Source organism: Perca fluviatilis, chromosome 13, assembly GCF_010015445.1.
Source record: "Perca fluviatilis chromosome 13, GENO_Pfluv_1.0, whole genome shotgun sequence".
In the NCBI taxonomy this organism is placed as follows: Eukaryota; Metazoa; Chordata; class Actinopteri; order Perciformes; family Percidae; genus Perca; species Perca fluviatilis.
The window spans coordinates 16,511,908-16,532,487 of record NC_053124.1 but is presented as its reverse complement, the minus strand read 5'-3'; the positions used below and the strand labels follow the sequence as shown (position 1 = coordinate 16,532,487).

At 39.6% G+C, this 20,580-nt stretch overlaps 1 protein-coding gene across 4 annotated transcripts in view; it reads right to left on the bottom strand.

The window, feature by feature from the left end:
- elmo1 (engulfment and cell motility 1 (ced-12 homolog, C. elegans)) overlaps positions 1-20,580 on the bottom strand; it is a 110,744-nt gene that overhangs the window by 56,050 nt on the left and 34,114 nt on the right. For 2 of the 4 annotated variants that reach the window (XM_039819819.1, XM_039819821.1), the window contains exons 2-10: positions 13,061-13,217; positions 7,384-7,424; positions 7,120-7,192; positions 6,959-7,009; positions 6,651-6,820; positions 3,382-3,417; positions 1,678-1,777; positions 1,028-1,179; positions 779-857 (exon numbers count right to left, since the gene is read on the bottom strand). In XM_039819819.1, coding sequence (XP_039675753.1) covers positions 779-857; positions 1,028-1,179; positions 1,678-1,777; positions 3,382-3,417; positions 6,651-6,820; positions 6,959-7,009; positions 7,120-7,192; positions 7,384-7,424; positions 13,061-13,138 — 780 coding nt within the window. In that variant the 5' untranslated portion in view covers positions 13,139-13,217. The remainder of the gene's footprint in view (positions 1-778; positions 858-1,027; positions 1,180-1,677; positions 1,778-3,381; positions 3,418-6,650; positions 6,821-6,958; positions 7,010-7,119; positions 7,193-7,383; positions 7,425-13,060; positions 13,218-20,580) is intronic. The other 2 variants (XM_039819820.1, XM_039819822.1) reach the window with 1 other exon arrangement.

The window sequence follows — 20,580 nt, the reverse complement described above, 5'->3', positions numbered from 1 at the left end:
ATACAAATTGTGGAATTATGCCTGTTATACAAATCTAGGACCTCCTTTTAAGGCAAAAATACACATATCCGTGCCATGTTTAGGTTTGAAGCCAAACTGGTTATCAGAGGTCAGGACAAACTGTTAACTGTTCCAGCCTATTCAGTATAGTCCTCTCCAAGACCTTGGATAAAATACTGGCCAGAGCTATTAGGCCAGTAATTATCCAAGCTGTTAATTTTGCCAGCTTTGTCTTTGATGATAGGCACTAATGTGACAGATAAAATAGAATCAGGTACAATAACATGGACCAACAACCCAGTAAAACAAATAGCAATTAGAGGAAATTGTTTTCTACTCGCAAGTTTTAAATGCTCCGCAGATATCTTATCCATACCACATACCTTATTATCTTATAGCATCATAATTGCATCATATATTTCTTGAGGGAAAACAGTCACATCTTCATAACTATCAATGTTACCCAGTGTAAAGGAATTACTTTTAACACAGTTTAACAGCTCATAATGTTTCTGCCACAACTGAGTCATTTTCTCTGAGCCGCTGACACCGTCAATGTTCGTTGGTAACGATGTTTCACAGTTATTCATTCTTTTGATTTCTTTCCAGAAATTAATAATAAACACATGACACAAAAATAAACAAAAAGTACACTGTTACAGTACAAAATGCTGGTGGGTTCACATGTGAATGCACCATTTAAAGCTCACTCCACCATGGAAATGATGTACAGTACAGTATATGCAGTAAGTGCCGTGTGTGCACACTGCAGCCTCACCTGTCTCTTCTCCTCAGGAGCTTTGAGGAAGAGAGCATTGATGACAGCAATAGTGTAGGTCTGAATGTCTTGATCAGTCCTGGAATTACAAAAATATTACACAAGAATATTAACTATACGTATACCGTAAGTAGTACATTATCGCCTACCCAGGTTGTTTGGAATGCATTTATCACTGTGTCATTTATAGCTTAAAAAAATGAATCAACAAATTTAGTCTTCATACATACAGCCTACTGATCCACTTACCCTTGAAGATGTGGGATGAGCTGCCCGATGGTGATCTCTTGCGCCACCTTGTGGTAAAGATCCTGACTGTTGAGCACCATGGACTCCAGGATGGCCAGGGACCGCTGCAGCACTGCTGTGTCCATGGCCGACTTGTTCACGTAGCTGGCGATCTGCAGGAAGAACAGAGCAGGGGAGATAAAGAATCTGCAGAAAAAACTAAATAATGTATAAGATGTAATGCTTTAAAGAGATCAATAAAAAGTAATGGAGGACATCTAAAAAAACCTTCCTTTTGGCACCTGGGAATATAAATTTAAGACAAAACTGCTTTTACTTAGTTGTTGTCACGTTCCATATACAGTAGAAGCTAATTAGGTAAATATATGTTTGCAAAAAAGTGACCTGCACATTATTTTGTAGCTTTTATTTCCCTAGGATCATCACTTAACTATTTTGAAACATTAAGAACAGCCGCTGGTTGGCTTAATGATTGTATCAGGAGAAAATACTTAACTTACAGCCATGTATTTATCTCAGAGGCCCTCAAAGACATTATGTGACTGAGAAATCTAAACTTTTCCAACAAATATACAGTATAACAGCAGGATTATAAATGTAAGTCCCCCTTAAATCCCTGCCCTGTTAAATGGGACATTTTCTTGGCTGACCTTCTTGATGAAGGCCACAGAGAAAGTGTCCCAGGAGACGATGCCGTGGTCCATCAGCTCCACAAAGGCCGTCAGAGTGAAGGACAGCAGGTCGCCAAAACTACAGGACAACACACACACAGAGACACACATAGACCATAGGAAACTTCTCTCCAGCAGATGGCTTGGAGCAGTGCATAGCTGCAAAGCCCAGATGGCTTGGAACAGAACGAGGAATGAGCGGTCAGCAGAGACACAGAGACAGAGAGAGGTGGTGGAGTGGAGGAGGAGAGGGAAAAAGGAACATAAGAACACAAGATCAATGCTTCAACCAGGCTTGCTGAAAAAAGAACTGAGAGAGGGAAAAAATGGGAAAGAGGTTTGCGATGCAATGCAGACAGACTGGCCATCAAGAAACAGCAGGGGCCGTCAGAAGGCCAGCAGGAGCCGGGCAGCACAGAGCGGCGTTCAATCAGGACCAGAAAGCTACATAATAGAGTGAAGTCATGCAGTTACACAAATATCAGGAGGAATAAATCACTCAGCAAGAGTCACAGGAGGCAAAAGCAGGGAACACATTAAACAGCTGTTATATCCAAGATATATTACTGCTGGAAGTACTTAATGAGAAATTTAGAAATCATCATCAGATATTTAAGTTCTAACTTGCTCATAACTTATAGTAGACCTTCAGATGCTTTATGGCTTCACCAATAGATTTTACAATAGTGATCTCTACTGCTTAAGATTGGTATTGCAGAACCACCCAGCAAGCTTTAGTTGGTTCATCCTTTATGCACCATTTATGGTATACCGTTGTACTTGCATTGTGTCAAGGTGATATCAAAATATACAAAACCTATGGTGCATAAATCTTAAATCTAAACTTATACTGAGAAAGCAATAATCTCATAGTTTTAATTCTGTAGTCAGTTTGCAGAGCTTAAAAACCATGAAATTCAGCAAAGGAGAACAAATTGAAAGAAAAAGAAATAGGCTTTCAGGACACAAATATTCCTACAGTGGATCAAGAGAGAGCATCATGTGTCAGTGTTGCTGCATGGTAGGTGATTAGTGAACAGTTAAATGGGCAATTAGTAACCCACAGGACGAAAATACTTTTGCAGATGGTACTGGGCATTTTTTTATGACATACTGTGTGCTACATGAAATCGTAGACATTACAGGATAGATTAGATAGAGTAAAGAAAATCTTGTTGATGGATAGATGATGTTCCTGTGGCGAAAGAGGCTATTGGCTAATAATGTTCAAGTGAAAGTTAGAAAAGAAGCTGAATAACCCCTCACAGTGAGCCCACAGACAGACTAACCCCTTAGCCTGAGCAGCACTATTTAAGAACACCAAGATTAATTCAGGGAGACTTGTAGTAGAACTAATAATATGTGTTGTGGCACTAAACCATAATGGAAAACAGCAATTGCTTTTAATTAAGGTCTTATTTCATTGGGTTTTTAGAATAAAATCTTGGCTTTCTTTCAGTCTGTGTTTAAGAATTAGGAAGTCGTAGTTGCCCAAAACCACATGCAAAAAATGAAAGTGCCACACCAATTTCTAAATGGAAGCCTAAAAGTGGCAATGTACATGTATATAACTTCCCATAAGTCACTGGGGCTAGAGTCTTAATCATGCAGACTCGGCCAGCAGGTTAGGAAGAGCACAGAGCCAATGACGTTACCCGGCCGGGGGAAAGGGGAGGGGCTTACCAGGGCTTCATTATCTTCTGTAGTTTCTGATAGCGTCTGCAAAGATTTAAGAAACTTTGGTGTCAAAGGTTGGAAACAAACCAGCACAGAGCAGGGAACAACACACATAACAATCTGGTGTCAACTTAATGTCACTGAAAGAAGAGACCAGACTCCAAGCAAGTCCAATCTATTACACAACATAAAAATGATATATTATTGTATAAAATCAGACACAAGCTAACTGAAATTAAATGATATGTTTCATTCAACATAAACTTTCATACACTGACCTACAGTGAATACATTTTACCAGTAATCCTACTAAGACAATAAAAGCATGCCAAGCAGAAACACACAGCAAGCTTGGGTAGAGATGACAATGCACAGAAATGATTCATTGTCGTTGGGAATATTTCTTCAGTAGGAAGTCGTTCCGATAAAAACAAAAAAAAAAAAAAAAACAGCCAGTAGCAAGGACACAATTTCTTGAAACTTCTGCTCAATATTTTAAATGTGATTTTTGTGCATTCACCTCCATTGTATTGGGCTGGCGACAAACCTCTCAGAGACAAACCTATCAAAACCTGTGCAAATACAACCAAAACTGCCTGCTTGGATATGTATCGCTAGAGGTAACTAAAGTCTCTCTTCCCATCTTTTTGAAAGTAACAACACCTCTTAATAATAAGCTGGCTAAAGTTGCACTGTACATTCTGAACACCGACTGAGTCCAACCACATTAGAGGTTCCATGTTTTAGTCAGTAGAGGGCGATATCTGCCTTTCACTAGTGGTGCCAGTGTTGGTAACAGCAGCAGTCTGCCAACTTATTTCCACATGAATCCAATACAACATCTCTGGCAGACGCATTAGATCACAGCACCGCTCTGCCCTCGAGAATCTCCAGCACTGAGCCTCTTGAATAATTACAGTTCACCAAGTTAGTTGGCAGGCATACTAATGAGTGTGTGTTTGTTTTGTGTGTGTGTCAGACACTGATACCTATCTGCGTGGCTGTGTATCATTAGCTCCTTCTGTTGAGATGGAAAAGAAGCAGAGCCACTTGCTCTCTTGCTAACACACACACACACACACACACACACACACACACACACACACACACACACACACACACACACACACACACACACACACACACACACACACACACACACACACACACACACACACACACACACACACACACACACACACACACACACACAGTCCACTCTCAAACTCTCCAGTGCTGAATAACTGATGTGATGGTAATCTACATAAAAACATATTTAATGAAAGAGCCAGAAGCAGAGTGGAGTCAACATCAGTGCTGCTGTGATGGCTCCAAGCAGTGAGATCAAACAAGGGTCAAATATTTGCTAATTTCAACATTATATGTAAAAAAGGAGAAGAGGTTTCAATGATTTCCTATCAAAAAGTTAAAGTGAGCGTAATGCTGGAAGCCCTGCTCTCTCATACCCTGAAATAGGAGATCATTATTGTAAGTGGTTTCTGCTGAAGAGAAGACATTAAATATCTAACCGGAATGTGACCCTTCGTGTACAAAACAATCCGGAGCACGAAAGGAGAAATCTTTTAGCGTAAGAAAGGTTTGTTTAATTTAGGAATCCTATCCAGCACAAATAATGTTTGAAATGCTTTGCAGAGTTCCTTGTAAGTGTCCATCAGTGTGTGCTAGTGTCTCGTACTCAAGTGTTTGGGTTTTTACTGTGCCTTTCGTAAGAGGATATTTGACCTTGGGTGCATTTACAACATAAGTGTGTAAGTGGAGCCAACTCCTTATGCAAGCAAACAATTCTTCAGTCTGTCTTTTCTCTCGCTGGATAAAAAGGGATGAATAATGAGAGTTGCATGAGGCAGAAAACGAGAGCTTCCCGGACGGCTGGCTGCTGCTGCCCTCCCTGTCAGTTTGCACCGTATGTCTGCTTGTGTGCATGTGTTAGCACTCCTACAGCGACTTTCCTCTGGGTTTTTTACTCTGGCCGGAGCCTTGCACTCACACAGTATGCTACTTGAACGCAAACACACACACTTCCCACTGGCTGAGAAATTCCACCTCAGCGAAAATGTCCACGCTTTTAACCTTCAGTTGAGACGGTCTCCAGGGCTCCGCACACATGCGCGCACGCACGCACGCGCACGCACACACACACGCACAGAGTTTTAGGATGTGCTGAACAGGAAGAAACCAGCGGAGAGCTCTTATCTCAGTTGTGTGTAATATCATTATCATGGTCAAAAAAAGCAAAAAGGAGCCCCTGGGCATGTTCTTCTCTTCTCAGCTTTTGGATGAGACCTTTAGAGTGTTTTACAGGACTACGGCCTAGCTGTGGATCCTGCACAGATAGCCTCTTTAGCTATGTCGCAGGCTCAGCCGGATGTAGCCGAAGTAGACGTCTTCAAAGATTGTAACCACAGAGATATTACATGGAGACAGAAGGAATTGTGATTGGTCAGGTCAGGCTCCTTGTGTTTTTATCCTATAACTTTCTAAGCCCGGTAGATATTGTTGATAGGGAAGACAACATCAAGCAAGTTCAAGAAAGGCTCAGTAATTTTCTCCTGTTCAGCATGAAAGACATTTTTTATATTCAACAAAGATATGTATTTGTAAGGTAGGGAAAGAGCAGATTACCTTTGCTATCAGTGATTGCATGGCAGCAGTTTGCTTTTCATTCGCGAGACAAGACAAACATTTCCATTATCACTCTATGTCACAAGGTGAATGTAAGAATGGAAACAAAATGACTTCAGGAACATGGCCTGATAATGACACATTGTTGCTGTGGTGCCCTAAAGTATGCTGAATTACAATAAATTCCCAAACCAAAGGCATCTGCAGTGGGCCAGCTGTAACTCCTGATGCCAAACCATAAATCCAGCTTAATACGATGATTTTAGGAGTGTTACTAAACTGAGGGCAGGTCAGTCAGCTGCGTTGAACTTAAATAATCAGACTGCACAGTGCAACTTCAAAAACTGAACTCAGATACTCTAAAAACTCCACCTGATAACTAAGAGCTAGACATTCATTGCTCAAACCCACAATCGACTTAAGTCAGGTCAGATCAAACACCTTGAGCTGAGTATATTAAACACGGGGAATCTATACACTTTCAATCTACTACGGTTCCCTATCATACCATATAATATTCATATAAAATTCATCACACAAAGAGAAATGAGAAGTTGTGTGAGGGGAGGAAAATACTGCAGCGATGGAGAAAATCCAAAACAACAAAAGAGATGGACGGACAATTGACTTACTCAGTCCCACTCTCCACCATCTGAGTGAGCAGGGAGATGCCATCTAGGTTGATGAATTCTTGGGCGAAAGTGATGTCCCTTGACGCGTTGGCCAGGTCCTTCAGAGACTCCAGCTTGGCATCCATGCTGGACGACTGGATCCGTTCATGAAGCTGGACTGCAGTCTGGTACTAGAATGGAAAGAGGTGAGGAGGATGGAAAATAATCAATAAAGAAATGCCTTGGGATAATAAAAATAAAAAGTTTTCTCTCTCTGCATCCACAATGATCAGCGTGTTTAGGAAATTTTGCAAAGAAATAAAACGTACAGGAGAAGTGGTCAAGCGCAGGATTGATCCATTCTTAATGTCATTGCGATTCTGTGGAGATTTATAAAGATAAAAGAAGAAGTTAGTGAGCACTTGAGGCACATTTGTACCCTGGAAACTCCTGCTGCCTGGAAGTTAAAAAACAAAACAAATAACCAAACCTTTTCTGTGATGTAGAAATTTGTGGCATCAGCAATCTGTAGAGCAAAATTTTCATGGTTCCCCAAGGACCACCTAAAAGCCATTGGATGGAAAGAGGAAAAAAAACCTTGCATAAGTGGTACTAAAACATCTTGTGTAAAATACAGCTATTATGATTTAAGTATGGAGATTGAGAAAGAAGGCTTCTGCAAGAAGCCGTAGGAGAATTATTTTCAAATCCGAAAGCATGCAGACACACTTAAAAAAAGACAATGCAGACTTACCCTTCACACACTTCTTTAATGATGGCGGAGAGAGGCTTTTTCTGTGGAGAAAGGCAAAACTACATTTAGTCCACAGTCCAGTTTTCCTGAAACAGTAGTCAACTCTGAGTGAGCTGCAATTATTTTACATTACAGGACTGGCACAATGAAAGGCTGTTCTTCAGGAGCCTGTATTTAACTGTCCGACTGCTGATGTGGGATCACTGATTATGTCTGTTGCACCATTTCATTCAGTATTATTGCATGTGAAACTGCTTCCAGATGAGCAGCTGTAATATTGTGGTGGAAAGTAACCAAGTAGCTTTACTCAAGTACTGTTCTACAATAAGTTAGAGGTACTGTTACTTTTCTTGGCTACTCTACACTATTAGGAAATACTGTACTTTTTACTCCATTGTAAGGATTTGGTATTAGAGGATGGATACCCGACCCGAGGCCGATAGGCCGGGCCGGGTTAGGACAGATATTTAGAAATGATGTTCGGGTTCGGGTCGGACTCGGTCACATCAGCATGATAAGGCATTGAACATTTTAAATTTAAAACAGCTTATTATTCAACTTAGCTTGGGCCATTTTTGGTGGGGGACTTTTGTCTGCTGCTTTTGTGTCAACGTTAATTTTACTTCGCTGGGGACACTCGTGTTGATTTGAATTTCATTAAGAGACCTAGGTCCACAGAACCTCTTATGTGAATTTTTGGATTTTGTTCTATTAGCTAGTTTTTGGTAGGCCTATGTTAATTTAATTTCTTGTGCGCCCCTGTGTTAACGTGCGCTTGTTGCCCTGTGTGCGCTCTGCACTGATGTGCTCATCTGTTGACATTTCCGAATGCCTTCCTACAGTTGCTTAATAAAAGCGGGCTTTCCACACAAACAAACGTACTGTACATATGTCCTTAGTATGAGAAAAAAAAATTAGATTTTAACTGTGTCAGGCTCGGGTCGGGCTCGGACATAAATATCTTAATGCCTGTCAGGCTCCGGTTCGGTTACTGCTCTGTCTGGCACGCGGAACGTGCTCAGACAGAAAAATGCGGCCCGATCCACACTCTATTTGGTATATATAGTTACAAGTTACATAAAAAAAAACATGCTCAGTTTCTAGAATATGATGTCTTTTTATTGATTAAACTATGGTAAGGCTGGTTATTGTTTAAACATTTTCCATATCTGTTCTAATACTGTATGTATTCGAGTTTGGATACATTTTTTGATGCCTCATTTTGTGGAACATAATGACGCCTTTTTTAATTAACCTTTTTCTTCCTTAATTTTTAATAAAATATGCCAAACTTCTCAATGCCTCAGTGCACTTTCAGTTGCATTATGGAAAATCCTTAATTGACCCGTACTTGAGACTTAAAGTCAGGATAGTCTGCCTCTGCTGCTCCAATTCTGAACATTGTTTTATTTTATTATTATTTTTTAATTCTGTCTTCTGTGAGTCTCCCAGCTTTATCAACTAAAGTATTCTGTAGCTACTTCTACTCAAGTAAAAGATCTGAACAAAAGACTTCAGCCAGAGTCTTATCCACCACTTGATGTTTAGAGCCAAGAGAGTGTTTAAAAGATGGGTCTCTTTTTCATACTGTGCCAAATATAAGCTTTTTTCAGCTTTTATGTGATTGACACACAATTTAGTGAGCGTCTGTATACAGTCACAATGTACAAAGCATTGTGAGAGGCTGCTTCAAATTGCCAAATAGTGATGAAGATTTACAGGAGAAGATAATGGTGGCAGGATGATGGGCGTACAGTATATGACAGGGAAAGAAAGGGAGAGACGTGACAGAAGAAGAGGGCAGGCTTTTATGTGAACAGAAGAGGAGTGAGGAGTACGCAAAAAGTGAGGAGTACGCAAACTAAATAATATGGAGCGAAAACAACAGCAAACAGCACGGGGGAGAGTGAATGATAATAGTGAGAGAGAGCAGGAGAGTGGTTGTTGAACAGAGAGAATGAGGGATTGGAGGGAAATTAAGAGCTTGCAAAGTACAGTACATATGTTTTAACTAGATATCTGCTTGCTCGCAGCTCTTTTCATCCTCAGGCTCTCTAGGACCTACAGTGAAAACAAAAGTACTCTACACTACTACAGGGTATCTTTGGGTTTAAATTAGCAATTTTAGCACATTTTATTGTTACCTGGAACTGAAGTTAAGCCAAAAATTTTTTTTGACAAATTAAAAACAAAAACAATGTATCGGTATGTCCTGTACCCTCCTCTGACAATAAAATATTGATAAAGAATCAAAATTACGCAATAATATGCAACATGTAAGAACGTGACTACTACTTAAATAATTCAGGTAGAAATACTGAACATCCAGGCAAATGTTCAGTATTTCTTAGTTCCACTGTGAATGTTTTATGAGCAAATTATTAATATGCTCAATCATAAAAGAAATGGTTATGGTTTGGAATATTTTAAAAGACATTAAATAAATTGTGCATTGCATGGAGCGATTTCCTCTCTCATACACAATCAAAGCTTTTTCCAGTTGTTGTATTATTAATAAACTAAATACATTTTGATTTGTGGCTATTTAAATAATATAAAAAGGTAATAATATAGTACCACGTGTGCAAAACATTTTATGACTTGCAATAAGTAAAAATGGTACTTTGAGTATTTGATGTCTAGCCTCTGTATTACCAAACCTTAGATCTAAATAATTACTGTCTGATCAGGTATTTGATTAGGTTCTACAGTTAGACTTACCCTTAGTAGCAGGTGGTTGATGTTTTCTTCATTTTGAGAGGTTACCTTACATCTGAATTGTATCTCTACAGAGATTTAGCTTGTTTAATATACAACAACTCTTTTCTCCTCTCCTCTTCTAATGGCCTTCATCTGCTCCTTTTATATTACCTATGAGCTCTGAACACATTTTGCTTTTGCCCACCCTTTCATCATCCAGGACTTACAACACCTCCACTATCCCATCTACTCTTCCCCTACTCCATCACATTTCCCTGTCTGAACTCCCACCCCATCCTCATCTCCCTTACTCTTAGCTCCACTAAAATGTACGACTGTAATCAAGTAAGGACTATTTACCTTTGTGTATTGGCATTAGGGTGAAAGGCTAAGCTGTAGTCTACAGTATGATAAAAAAAATAAAAAAAATCTAATGTTTAGTGATTCTATACCGTCTGTGAGCTCTTGGGCTCCAGTTATCTGACTCCTTTCTAACTGGGAGGATAAAAAGTGCCATCTCTTTCTTTCCATTACTACACACAAGGATCTATTTAGTTGCATCTTTAGTTGCATCTTTTTCCACTTCTTAAACATTTTTATTTTTCTGCTATTCTAGAGTCATTATGTGTGCATAATTAAACATTTCCCCTAAAAGGCCATTAAAATGGATTCATTCTTATTTTGGGTTTCTTACACATTTTGTCCCTGTCTGATTTACTACCACATTCAACTCTGGTTGTAACACAATTTATTTGTTATGGATGATTCTGATTTGCACTGTAGTGTATATCAACAAATCAACAAATCATACATTTGCAATCTATAGTTATGAAAAAGAAGTATATTACAAATTTAAAAAAAAACATGTTAAAAGATGGCATGCACAAGATTTTCCTTTTTTATTTGTAATATACTTCTTTTGTGTGCATTGGATTATATAGATTATATCATATAATCTATATAATCCAATGCACACCTGTAAGAAAAGTGCATAGGAAAATGAAATCTTGAAAAACTCACAAACACTGTGAGCACAAAATTGATTAAAGCTGCTAAAACCAATGGTTTTAATATTAACAACGTATGGTGATAACCCACAGATAATTATCACCGAACTCTGCAAGTCCCCTCAGCTCTACACAGAATTTCAGATCATCCTTTGCATTCATCCTTTATTGTTTTGATTCACTCTCAGCGCTCCCAACATTGTCGTCCGGCTGCAATGAAAAATCTCTGATAAACCCACTATACACTACCTGCTCAGAACCAAATAGCATACAGATAAAGTTAGCGACTAGCTGGTGAACATAGTGGAGTTGGTGGAGAACAAAATAGAGCTATAGGAGAGTGTAGAATCGACTTCTATTCATGAGGTGGCTACAGACAAAACATTACATGAAGGATAATGTTGCTCTGTAACTGCTGGATGTGTAAATAAGCAACTATTTGCCAAGAAGTTTGCCATACAATAGGGGTATTGTGTTTATAGCTTGTTACCGCTGAGTTGCCAAAAAAAAAAATCAGTTAATGCAGGTTTAAAGAAGCTATGTTTTCATCATAGACCTTTGTTGTGCATGGCACAGATATTTCTATACCATCACCATTGTTTTTAACATAGGTTTAAGATCTATTTAGTTTTATACTGCCTCACACCATACTGTATAAAATACAATCACAGTTTGTTTCCCTTTAGTCTCACTTAAATTATCCTGCTCGTTTCCAAAACGTATTTTCTACCTGCAGACATCAACAGCCCTTCCACCTTGTCCTTCCCCTGATTTCTATTACATTTCTAACAAACAAGAACAATAAAATGCTTTTTACAATTGCCTGCACTTGTACCAATTCCCCAGCGTTCCAACACAAATGTCAGACTTTTGTGCCTATGGAGGCATTGAAGGTATTTGGAGAGATACAGCAATAAATCAATGATTTGTGCACACACAAACACGCACACTACCTAAACAACCTTCTAAAATCACAGTGCAAAGGATCAAAAATCTGAAAAAAAGCATATGAATCCCCATACAAATTGATAAAAGTACACACACACACACACACACACACACACACACACACACACAATAGTAACAAGTATGCATGGTGCCACACAAACACACCCACGCACAATTTCACTTATGCAGAGTACCCACGTAAACAACAAAAAAATACACGCACAAATTTGCATCCATCCATACACACACACACACACACACACACACACACACACACACACACACACACACACACACACACACACACACACACACACACACACACACACACACACACACACACACACACACACACACACACACACACACACACACACACACACTTTCTCTGGGTCTCAAGACAGCGTGAGCAGCTGAAGCCCACTCCCCATTGCATGAGTCAGACAGCCATATGCTGCTGCAGGGCCTATTGTACAGAGGAGATGCAGAGGGAGGAAGAAGAGGTGGGGGCTGATGGTGGAGGACAAGAGAGGAGGAGGCACAGTGCAAGTTTCACTGTTGTAACAAAAGACAGGGAGTGTGATAGAAAGAAAAATCAGTATGGTAGTACTCTAAAAGAGACACACAGACACACACAATGTGTAATCAATGAACGTAACAGTAAACATGTCATTCCCCCCACACGAGGTAGGCACTGTTTGGGCTAATTATTTCATTAGCATGTCATCCGATGTGACACTGATGATCGCTGACACACAGTATGGCCTTTTTCTGTGGATTCATATTTGAAGCCACTGATCAGGCAATCAACTTCATGATTTTGACATGAGAGATTGCATTAGTTTCCACAAAAAAAAAAAAAAACACTGGTATTGTTAAAAATCCACCATTTTGACCATGATTTACATCAACCACATTAAGAAAATATGTCTTTTTTTTATTATCAAATCCATATTCAGTATCAAATACATATTAATAACTTCAGATAATAAAACTACATATCTTTGCGCTCAGACACCTACCTGGTCTATCTCCATGAGCTTGGGGAAAGCCCCCGGCCACTCAATGGCCACCTTGACGATGTCTGCTGGCGGCGGCATGGCTGAAGGGGGGGTTGGGTGGTGTGGGTCTCGCTGCCTCACACCTCTGTCACTACTACTGGAGGTAGCTCATCCAAACCTGCAAGACAAGAGTGAAGAGAAGGAGAGGATGGAAAGAGTGATGAAGTAAAACAGAAGTGGATGGAAAATAAAAAAAAGAAGAAGAGAGGAACAAGAGAGAAAATGGGGGACATTAGTCAAGAACCAGGTCTTTTTATTTGAGTTAGTTTGTTGCATTAGCATCCTCTAAATTCAAAGAATATTATGTATGACTATGAATGAAGGTCAACAAGGGAAGTGCTGAAAAATACACAAGACGGGAATACAGCGCAGCACTCTGGAGACTCACTCTGGTGAATTCATGTTGGCTGTAGAAGCTACTGAACAGCTCATAGCCTCACACCACTTTTCATACAACATTAAGGAAATTAGTCAATTGATCTACTTACACCAGTTTACTGTTATTTGTGCAGACACACTCAAAGTATACACACTGGCCCCTTATATTCGCATAACCATCTGAGGTCAGGTTCCCCAGCTGCAATGCATAAGGGTCAATCATCAGTGCTAGTATATAAACCACACATGCATTACTTGCCATCTCTAGTCATTAGCCCACGGCTAGAACACGCTGCCCTGTCTGAGTCATGGTTGACCTTAAAAACTAAGCACATCATGCTCATTCCTGCAAATACTAGTGCTTAAAATCATATTCAAATACACACTTTAACTTTTAAACACCCACTTATACAAACTAAAGCAAACAAACAGATTCTATTTGTCCTCTGAGATGACTTTTTTACCAGCAGCAACCTAATTTAATTTGCAGTTGTTGACACAAAGAACATTAGGACATGCCGGTGGGGCAGATACACTCAAGAGCTTAATTCAAATCAAAGTTTAACTGCAAATGAGGTCACAGCAGGTAAGTGAATTAAAAAGTTAGTTTTTTTTTTTTTTTAAGAATTACTTTACTGGGATCTTGCCTAAGTTAAGTCATTTAAAAAAACAACCATCCAGCAGCAATTTGCTATGACTTCCAGAGTGAAGTACGCGACTCCTTTTAGACATTTTCACATTAATAAAAGTGCAAGAGTCCAACTAATTGCCGTTTGAGAGATAAAGCAGCTCCAGAAGTGATGTAGCAGCACTTTAGCCACAATTGCCGGTAAGCGCGCAGGACAGCAACAGGTTACCAGTACAGTACAGAGCTTCTCCTCTGCCAAATTCCACTAGCTAAAAGGAGCATTCCTCCAATTTTACACATAAGGTCAGTTTACTCATCATGGGGAGCACAGCATTTGGAAATGTGGTTCTGTATGTGCACTATCAATTAAATTACTCAGGTGACATCACCTGGCTATCTTGGCTTGGGTTTGGAGTAAAGCCTAACTGATAAATTGGCCAGACTGATATATCTGCGGTTATAAGCATATCCCAGATATATCGTATGGTGTACAGGTCAGGGGAAATGTTGCAGTAAAGAAATGCCCCAAATGTGTTTGAAGTAATTAAGAAAAAGTGCATCCAAGTTTATTTTTCAAATCTAAAATGTCTTGCTGATTATAGTTCTTGGTCAGAACATTTTAATAGTCAAATTTAAACATTTAATAAAATGTGTGTGTGTGTGTGTGTGTGTGTGTGTGTGTGTGTGTGTGTGTGTGTGTGTGTGTGTGTGTGTGTGTGTGTTGGCCCTGTTCATGGTGTGCTGGTGTGTTGAACTGCTGTGTCTCTCAATTACATTTGAGCCCATTTTCAAGGGATTTACTGTGGCTTTCAGCAATGAGATAGAGGTGTGTGTGTGTGTGTGTGTGTGTGTGTGTGTGTGTGTGTGTGTGTGTGTGTGTGTGTGTGTGTGTGTGTGTTTGTGTGTGCGTGTGCGTTTTTAAATAAAGCCTGCTTTACAAAGAGTGTGGTGTTGTGGGTGTTTATCAGGCAGGGAGGGCATTTTAATTATTTCTTGTATGTATTTTAAGTGTCCCCAACTTTATGGTGCAATATTAATGTCTGTCTTTTAAAACAAGATGAGGTAAAATCAGGAGGAAAGATGCTAGGGAAATTAAAAACAGGAGGCAAAGGCAATGGACAGAGAGGGGACACGGAGGGACCAAGTGAAAAAGTGAGATAAAAACATTTGTTTGTCATTTTTCAGTGAGCCACAGGTACTCAGAGACACAAGAAATAAAGACTGCCATGTCTTTCACTGGCCAAAACTGAAATAGCAGACTCTGAATCTGTACTTGCAAACATGTGTACTCTTGTTCATACGCATAGCAACAAGCACACTGACACTGACTCCTCTTTGTGAACACACAAAAACACACACTCAAATATTGGACCTGTAATCCTGGGTGGCCCCTCCCTGGCTTCTGTCCCTCTGCAGAGGACTCCTGTGATATCTGACAGAGGAACAGGCAGCCAGCTTGACCTGAAACCCTGTGGCTTTCTAAAATAAGCCAGTTAGAAGTCTCATGGTGGAAAAACCAGCCAAATCAAAGTCACTCAGGGGGAGCTGGGAAAAGCCACTTCGGTGTGCTTGCAGGGGGTCTAATGAAACCCACAACTGCACAGTTATCAAGTGGACAATATTCCATAAATATCCCTAAAACCAACTGAGGAAGGCATCAATAATGTATCTTCCTAGCCTGTCTAGAAAGCTTGGATCATCCTAGTTCCTGGTTGGGATCCTGTACATATTTAATCTCAATCCATAATGCAAAAAGATTGGCTCGGAGTAATTCCTTTGAGAAAACTGTTGAGCAGAATAGTGCTTGTATATACAGCATGTGTGCATGAACACAGGCAGAATACTGAGTGATGAAATGTCTGTGCACAAACACTGACCAAAATTGTTTTTGTGTGCATGTCTGAAGTCTGTGTGCTACTGTACTGTGCACACAGTACTGTGTAACTATTTGTATGCATGTGCTTGATGAGCAGGTATTAATCTAAAGATAGTTTACGTAATGAGGCTGGCCTGGCGTTGAGTGTGAGTCACCCCGTAATGATCCACATAGCCTTTATTCAAGGGTCTGTTGCCATGGCAGCTGCTGCATCAATAGCTCGAGATGTGGATGCATCTTTCTTTCCAAAGCGCGTGTCATACTCAAGTCACGTTTGTCACAACTTCCCAAATATGACTCACTCCAAACCCTCTGCTTTGAATTTCAACCATTGATAATGACCGAGTATGAAGATTAGAGTGGTTTCTTAATGTATTTTAAATACTTTGTGAGACACTTCAGTTACGTTCAGTGTATGCAGCTGTGTATCGCTCCATTTCCCTTTCCCTCTGCCTCTCCCCTGCAACCTTATGCAGAGAAATATCGCTTCTGGTCACCATTCTTGGAAAAGCAAGGTGAAAAAGATGTGGAGAGAGCAAAATGGAAAGAAAACACAGACAGAAAGATATAAACATCTGGATGAGCACAATCCTGCACACATTATACTTGATAGACTACCTGCAGAAACAAACGTATAGTTTTAAGAATATCAGCAGCACCATCCTGTTTAGTCCATGTTAGAATAAAAGACTTTACTGTACATACGCACAGAATGTGTGAATGAGTGATTCATTCAGTTATGTTCTACAGATAACAGCATGTTAGTCATCTATGCACAGAATATCATCCTTCTCAATACTGACTGAAGACATAGAGAGGCTGTCAGTGAAAGCTATAAAACCGCCACTCTTGAGACAGACTGTAAAGATTTTTAACCATTTTATAGCGGCGTGGCTGTAACGATTTCAATATCGGTCTGAAATATCTCAACAACTAATGGATGGACTGCTATGAAATTTTGTACAGATAGTCATGTTCCCCTCAGGATTAACTGTATTCACTTTTTTTTGATGCTCTGACTTTTCAACTAGTGCCTTCATGAGGTTTACATTTGTGGTTCTGAGTGAAATGTTTTAACAGCTTTTGAACGGAATATCGTGAAATTTGGTTCAGACATTCATGTCTTCTTCACGATTAGGGTTGGGTATAATTTGGGTTTTTACCGATACTGGTGCTAAAACGATACTTTTAAAACACAACATGAGTTTACCAGGTGCAGTTTATAATGCACCATTAAGTCCTGTCAGTGACCATGGGGTCTCGAAAAGTGCAGCTAAGCTACACCGTCTTTAGCTGCATACTGTTGCACGTCCTGTTTAGGTTTATGGATTTTAACTCCTTGTGTTGTCCTTTAGGTCCCAGTGACCCAAAGGACAAAAAAAAGGGTTATGTACTTCTGTTTACTTTGTTGAGAATTGCTCTCTAAACCCTGTTTCTTGTAAAGTAAGTAAGTACAGTTTATTTCTAGAGCACATTTAAACACAGTTTAAGCTGACCAAAATACTGTACAAACAAACACTAAGGTCACTTTGGGTCACTGGGACCCGAAGGACAACACAAGGGTTAAGCCAGCTACTAGCTAACGTTACCTGCTGCCAAGTGTAATTATAACTATTGTCACGTGCAGTGAGGGTTCTGTTGCCTGTAACGTCCGTTTCAGAGCACCAGAGGGCAGCACAAGCATGAAATGGCACGAAAATGAAGCACCGAAATCTGCGTTGCCATTTCGTCCGGTAGATACGGGTGATATAGAAAGGTTTTGCTAACGTCACCCAACCCTACTCACAATTAATTATACCTGCTAAACTAATGACGTCCCCATTAGCCTCAGCTGCACTTTTTAGTTTTTGTTTGGTGCTTATTAGTAAATGTCAGCATGCCAACATGCTAAACTAAGATGGCTAAATAACAAGTACAGCCTCACCGACCTGCTAGCATGGTTACAGACACTGTCTCCTTTAAACTCAAAAAAGGAGCAAACCTAAAGGATAATTTTAGAATTGGGTCTTACAGTACTTTTGTAGTTTTGGCCATCACTCTTATTGGAAATGCTTGAATTGTCACCAACTGCTGCCGCTCGTTTCGGCGGATATAACGGTTAAATTTAATCCACAAATATATATATATATATATATATATATATATATATATATATATATATATATATATATATATATATATATATATATATATATATATATATATATAAGCGACTAGTTAAGATTAGGAAAAAGGTCATGGTTTGAATTAAAACACTCCCAAGGCACACGCATTTCCTGGGTGAAAGTGTATAGTTTTCCGTGGGAGGCGAACTCAGCTCCCTGGCTTGAAATTCCTTTGTTTTAACATCCGTGCCGACCACCTGCCTACGCGGCCAGCCGCATTCTTATACAGCTGCCGTCAAGGTAGTGAATACAGCAAAAAAGAAATGTGTAATGCTTACGAATTACAGTGTTAAACTTTTCGTAGCTTTTAGAACGAATCGTTCATGAGAACAGGCTGATTAATGTCATAACTGATAGAAATGAGACCCAGAAGTTTATAAACTGAAATTAAACTTTCCAATGGAGAGTGGAAACTTTGTTTGTGTGGAAAGTCAAAATATAAGGCTACCGTGCTGGATGAAGGATTTGCTTTGATTTGCCGGTAAAGACAGTGAGTGAGTGAGTGAGTGAGTGAGTTTTGAGCACCTTGCCTTTTTTTTTTTATTTAGAATTCAATTTACAAAGAGTCAGTCATCTTCGTAAACATAAAATTGTACATAAAGTACATATGACATAGGCTAATATAAAAAGTAAGTACGAAAGAGACTCAAAGTACACATCAATTTAAATTTGGAATAGTTTAAAACACGGGGTTGATTTAGAAAATGTTACTTTGTGAATGTGGAACCTAATGAGATAAAAAGATTTACAATGTTACACAAGTTGCTATCTTTACATTCAAAGTAGGTGATAACATGTTTTTCGAGCACCTTGTCCTCATCTTCCGAGAACTACAGATGACTCAGACATGGCCTTGAGGCTTATTGATCGGACACGCACACACACACACGCGCACACACACACACACAGGCTCAAATGTAATTGAGAGACACAGCAGCACACCATGAGTTGCCATGAGCATCAATGTGTTTTTCCTGCGATCGACACACACTGCTTCTGGGAACAACTTCAGAGCAACAAGGTTTCACAGTGTTCCTCAGGTGTGTGTGTGTGTGTGTGTGTGTGTGTGTGTGTGTGTGTGTGTGTGTGTGTGTGTGTGTGTGTGTGTGTGTGTGTGTGTGTGTGTGTGTGTGTCTCCATATATTCCCTACATGTCATCATGAGTGTTTGCTATAGCCTGGGGGACTGTGTATCACTTCCCAATCTGTCGCTCTGGCATAGCAACCTCCTTACAGTGTAAATGGAAGCTTGTTATCCAGCTGTCAGAGCTCATCATGTAGGCTAAGAGCAGGTGATTTTTGGAACCTGGCTCAGTTGAGTATAAGTGAGTACGTTTTTTGTTTTTTTTAGCTCTGCCAGAGGGTTAAACAGGCTAACTGGACACAGAGCGCACTCCAACTTGTTTATTTGCAGATGAATATTTTCCTGATCTTCAATTTCAATTTTATTTGTAAGGGACAATGTGCAATTAAAACATAAATGTAACCATTTGATGCATTGCACCAGAGTTAGCTTAGGCTAATTTACATCTGCAGTCCCACAGGAAGCACAAATACAACATTTTTAAAATCATACATCGCTCAATAAGTAAAAAATAGCAGATAGCAGTATATTACATTTGATATCACAGACACACACACACACACACACACAACACACACACAGGAGAGTAGAGTGAGACTTAAAGTAATTAGGAGTGATTAACTAACAGTGTGTGTGTGCATTGTTGAGAGATTTTTAAGTGAATTTTTAGATTAGCTTTAAAGCTACCAAACAAACCACAGCTTTGTACATTTTCTGGGATAATATTCTATTGGGTAATGGCTTAAAAAGAGAAAGCTGCCTGCCCAAAGGCTGAAGAGTGAAAGGGTACAATGCAGTTGTGTATGGAAGCTATTCTAGTGGACCTTAAAGAGCCAGCGGCACGGTAAGAGACAAACTTGCGCAAACAGGTAGGAGCCAAGCCTTTTAAAATTTTGTAACCTGTACACAGATTTGAAAACACTCTAAAATGTTCAAAAGTGAGTAGATTGTGTTTGTGTAGTATCCCACAGTGGTGATACCTTAATGGCTTTTTGTCAAATACTTTCAGAGCCTGTTTTGTGTTTGACACGGCTTCCTTCTTTTCCTCTCCTCTTTTCCGCTGTTCATTAATTTTGTCGACCACATGTGACGTTTCTTTATTTCTCTAAGTCACTTTCTCCTCAGAACATATTATTTAGCAGAATTTTACCACAAATAACATACATCAGACAATGAAAGACATTAAACAGACTCTACAACCTCCTTTTCATTCATTTGACACACATTTACAATCATTTCATTGTTTAAATGCAGTGATGTACTGTATGAAATAACATGCTGCCAAAACCTACACACCACAAGTCTAACTGGGCCGCAGTCCAGCAAGGTATTTTAATCTGCGAATGTGTAT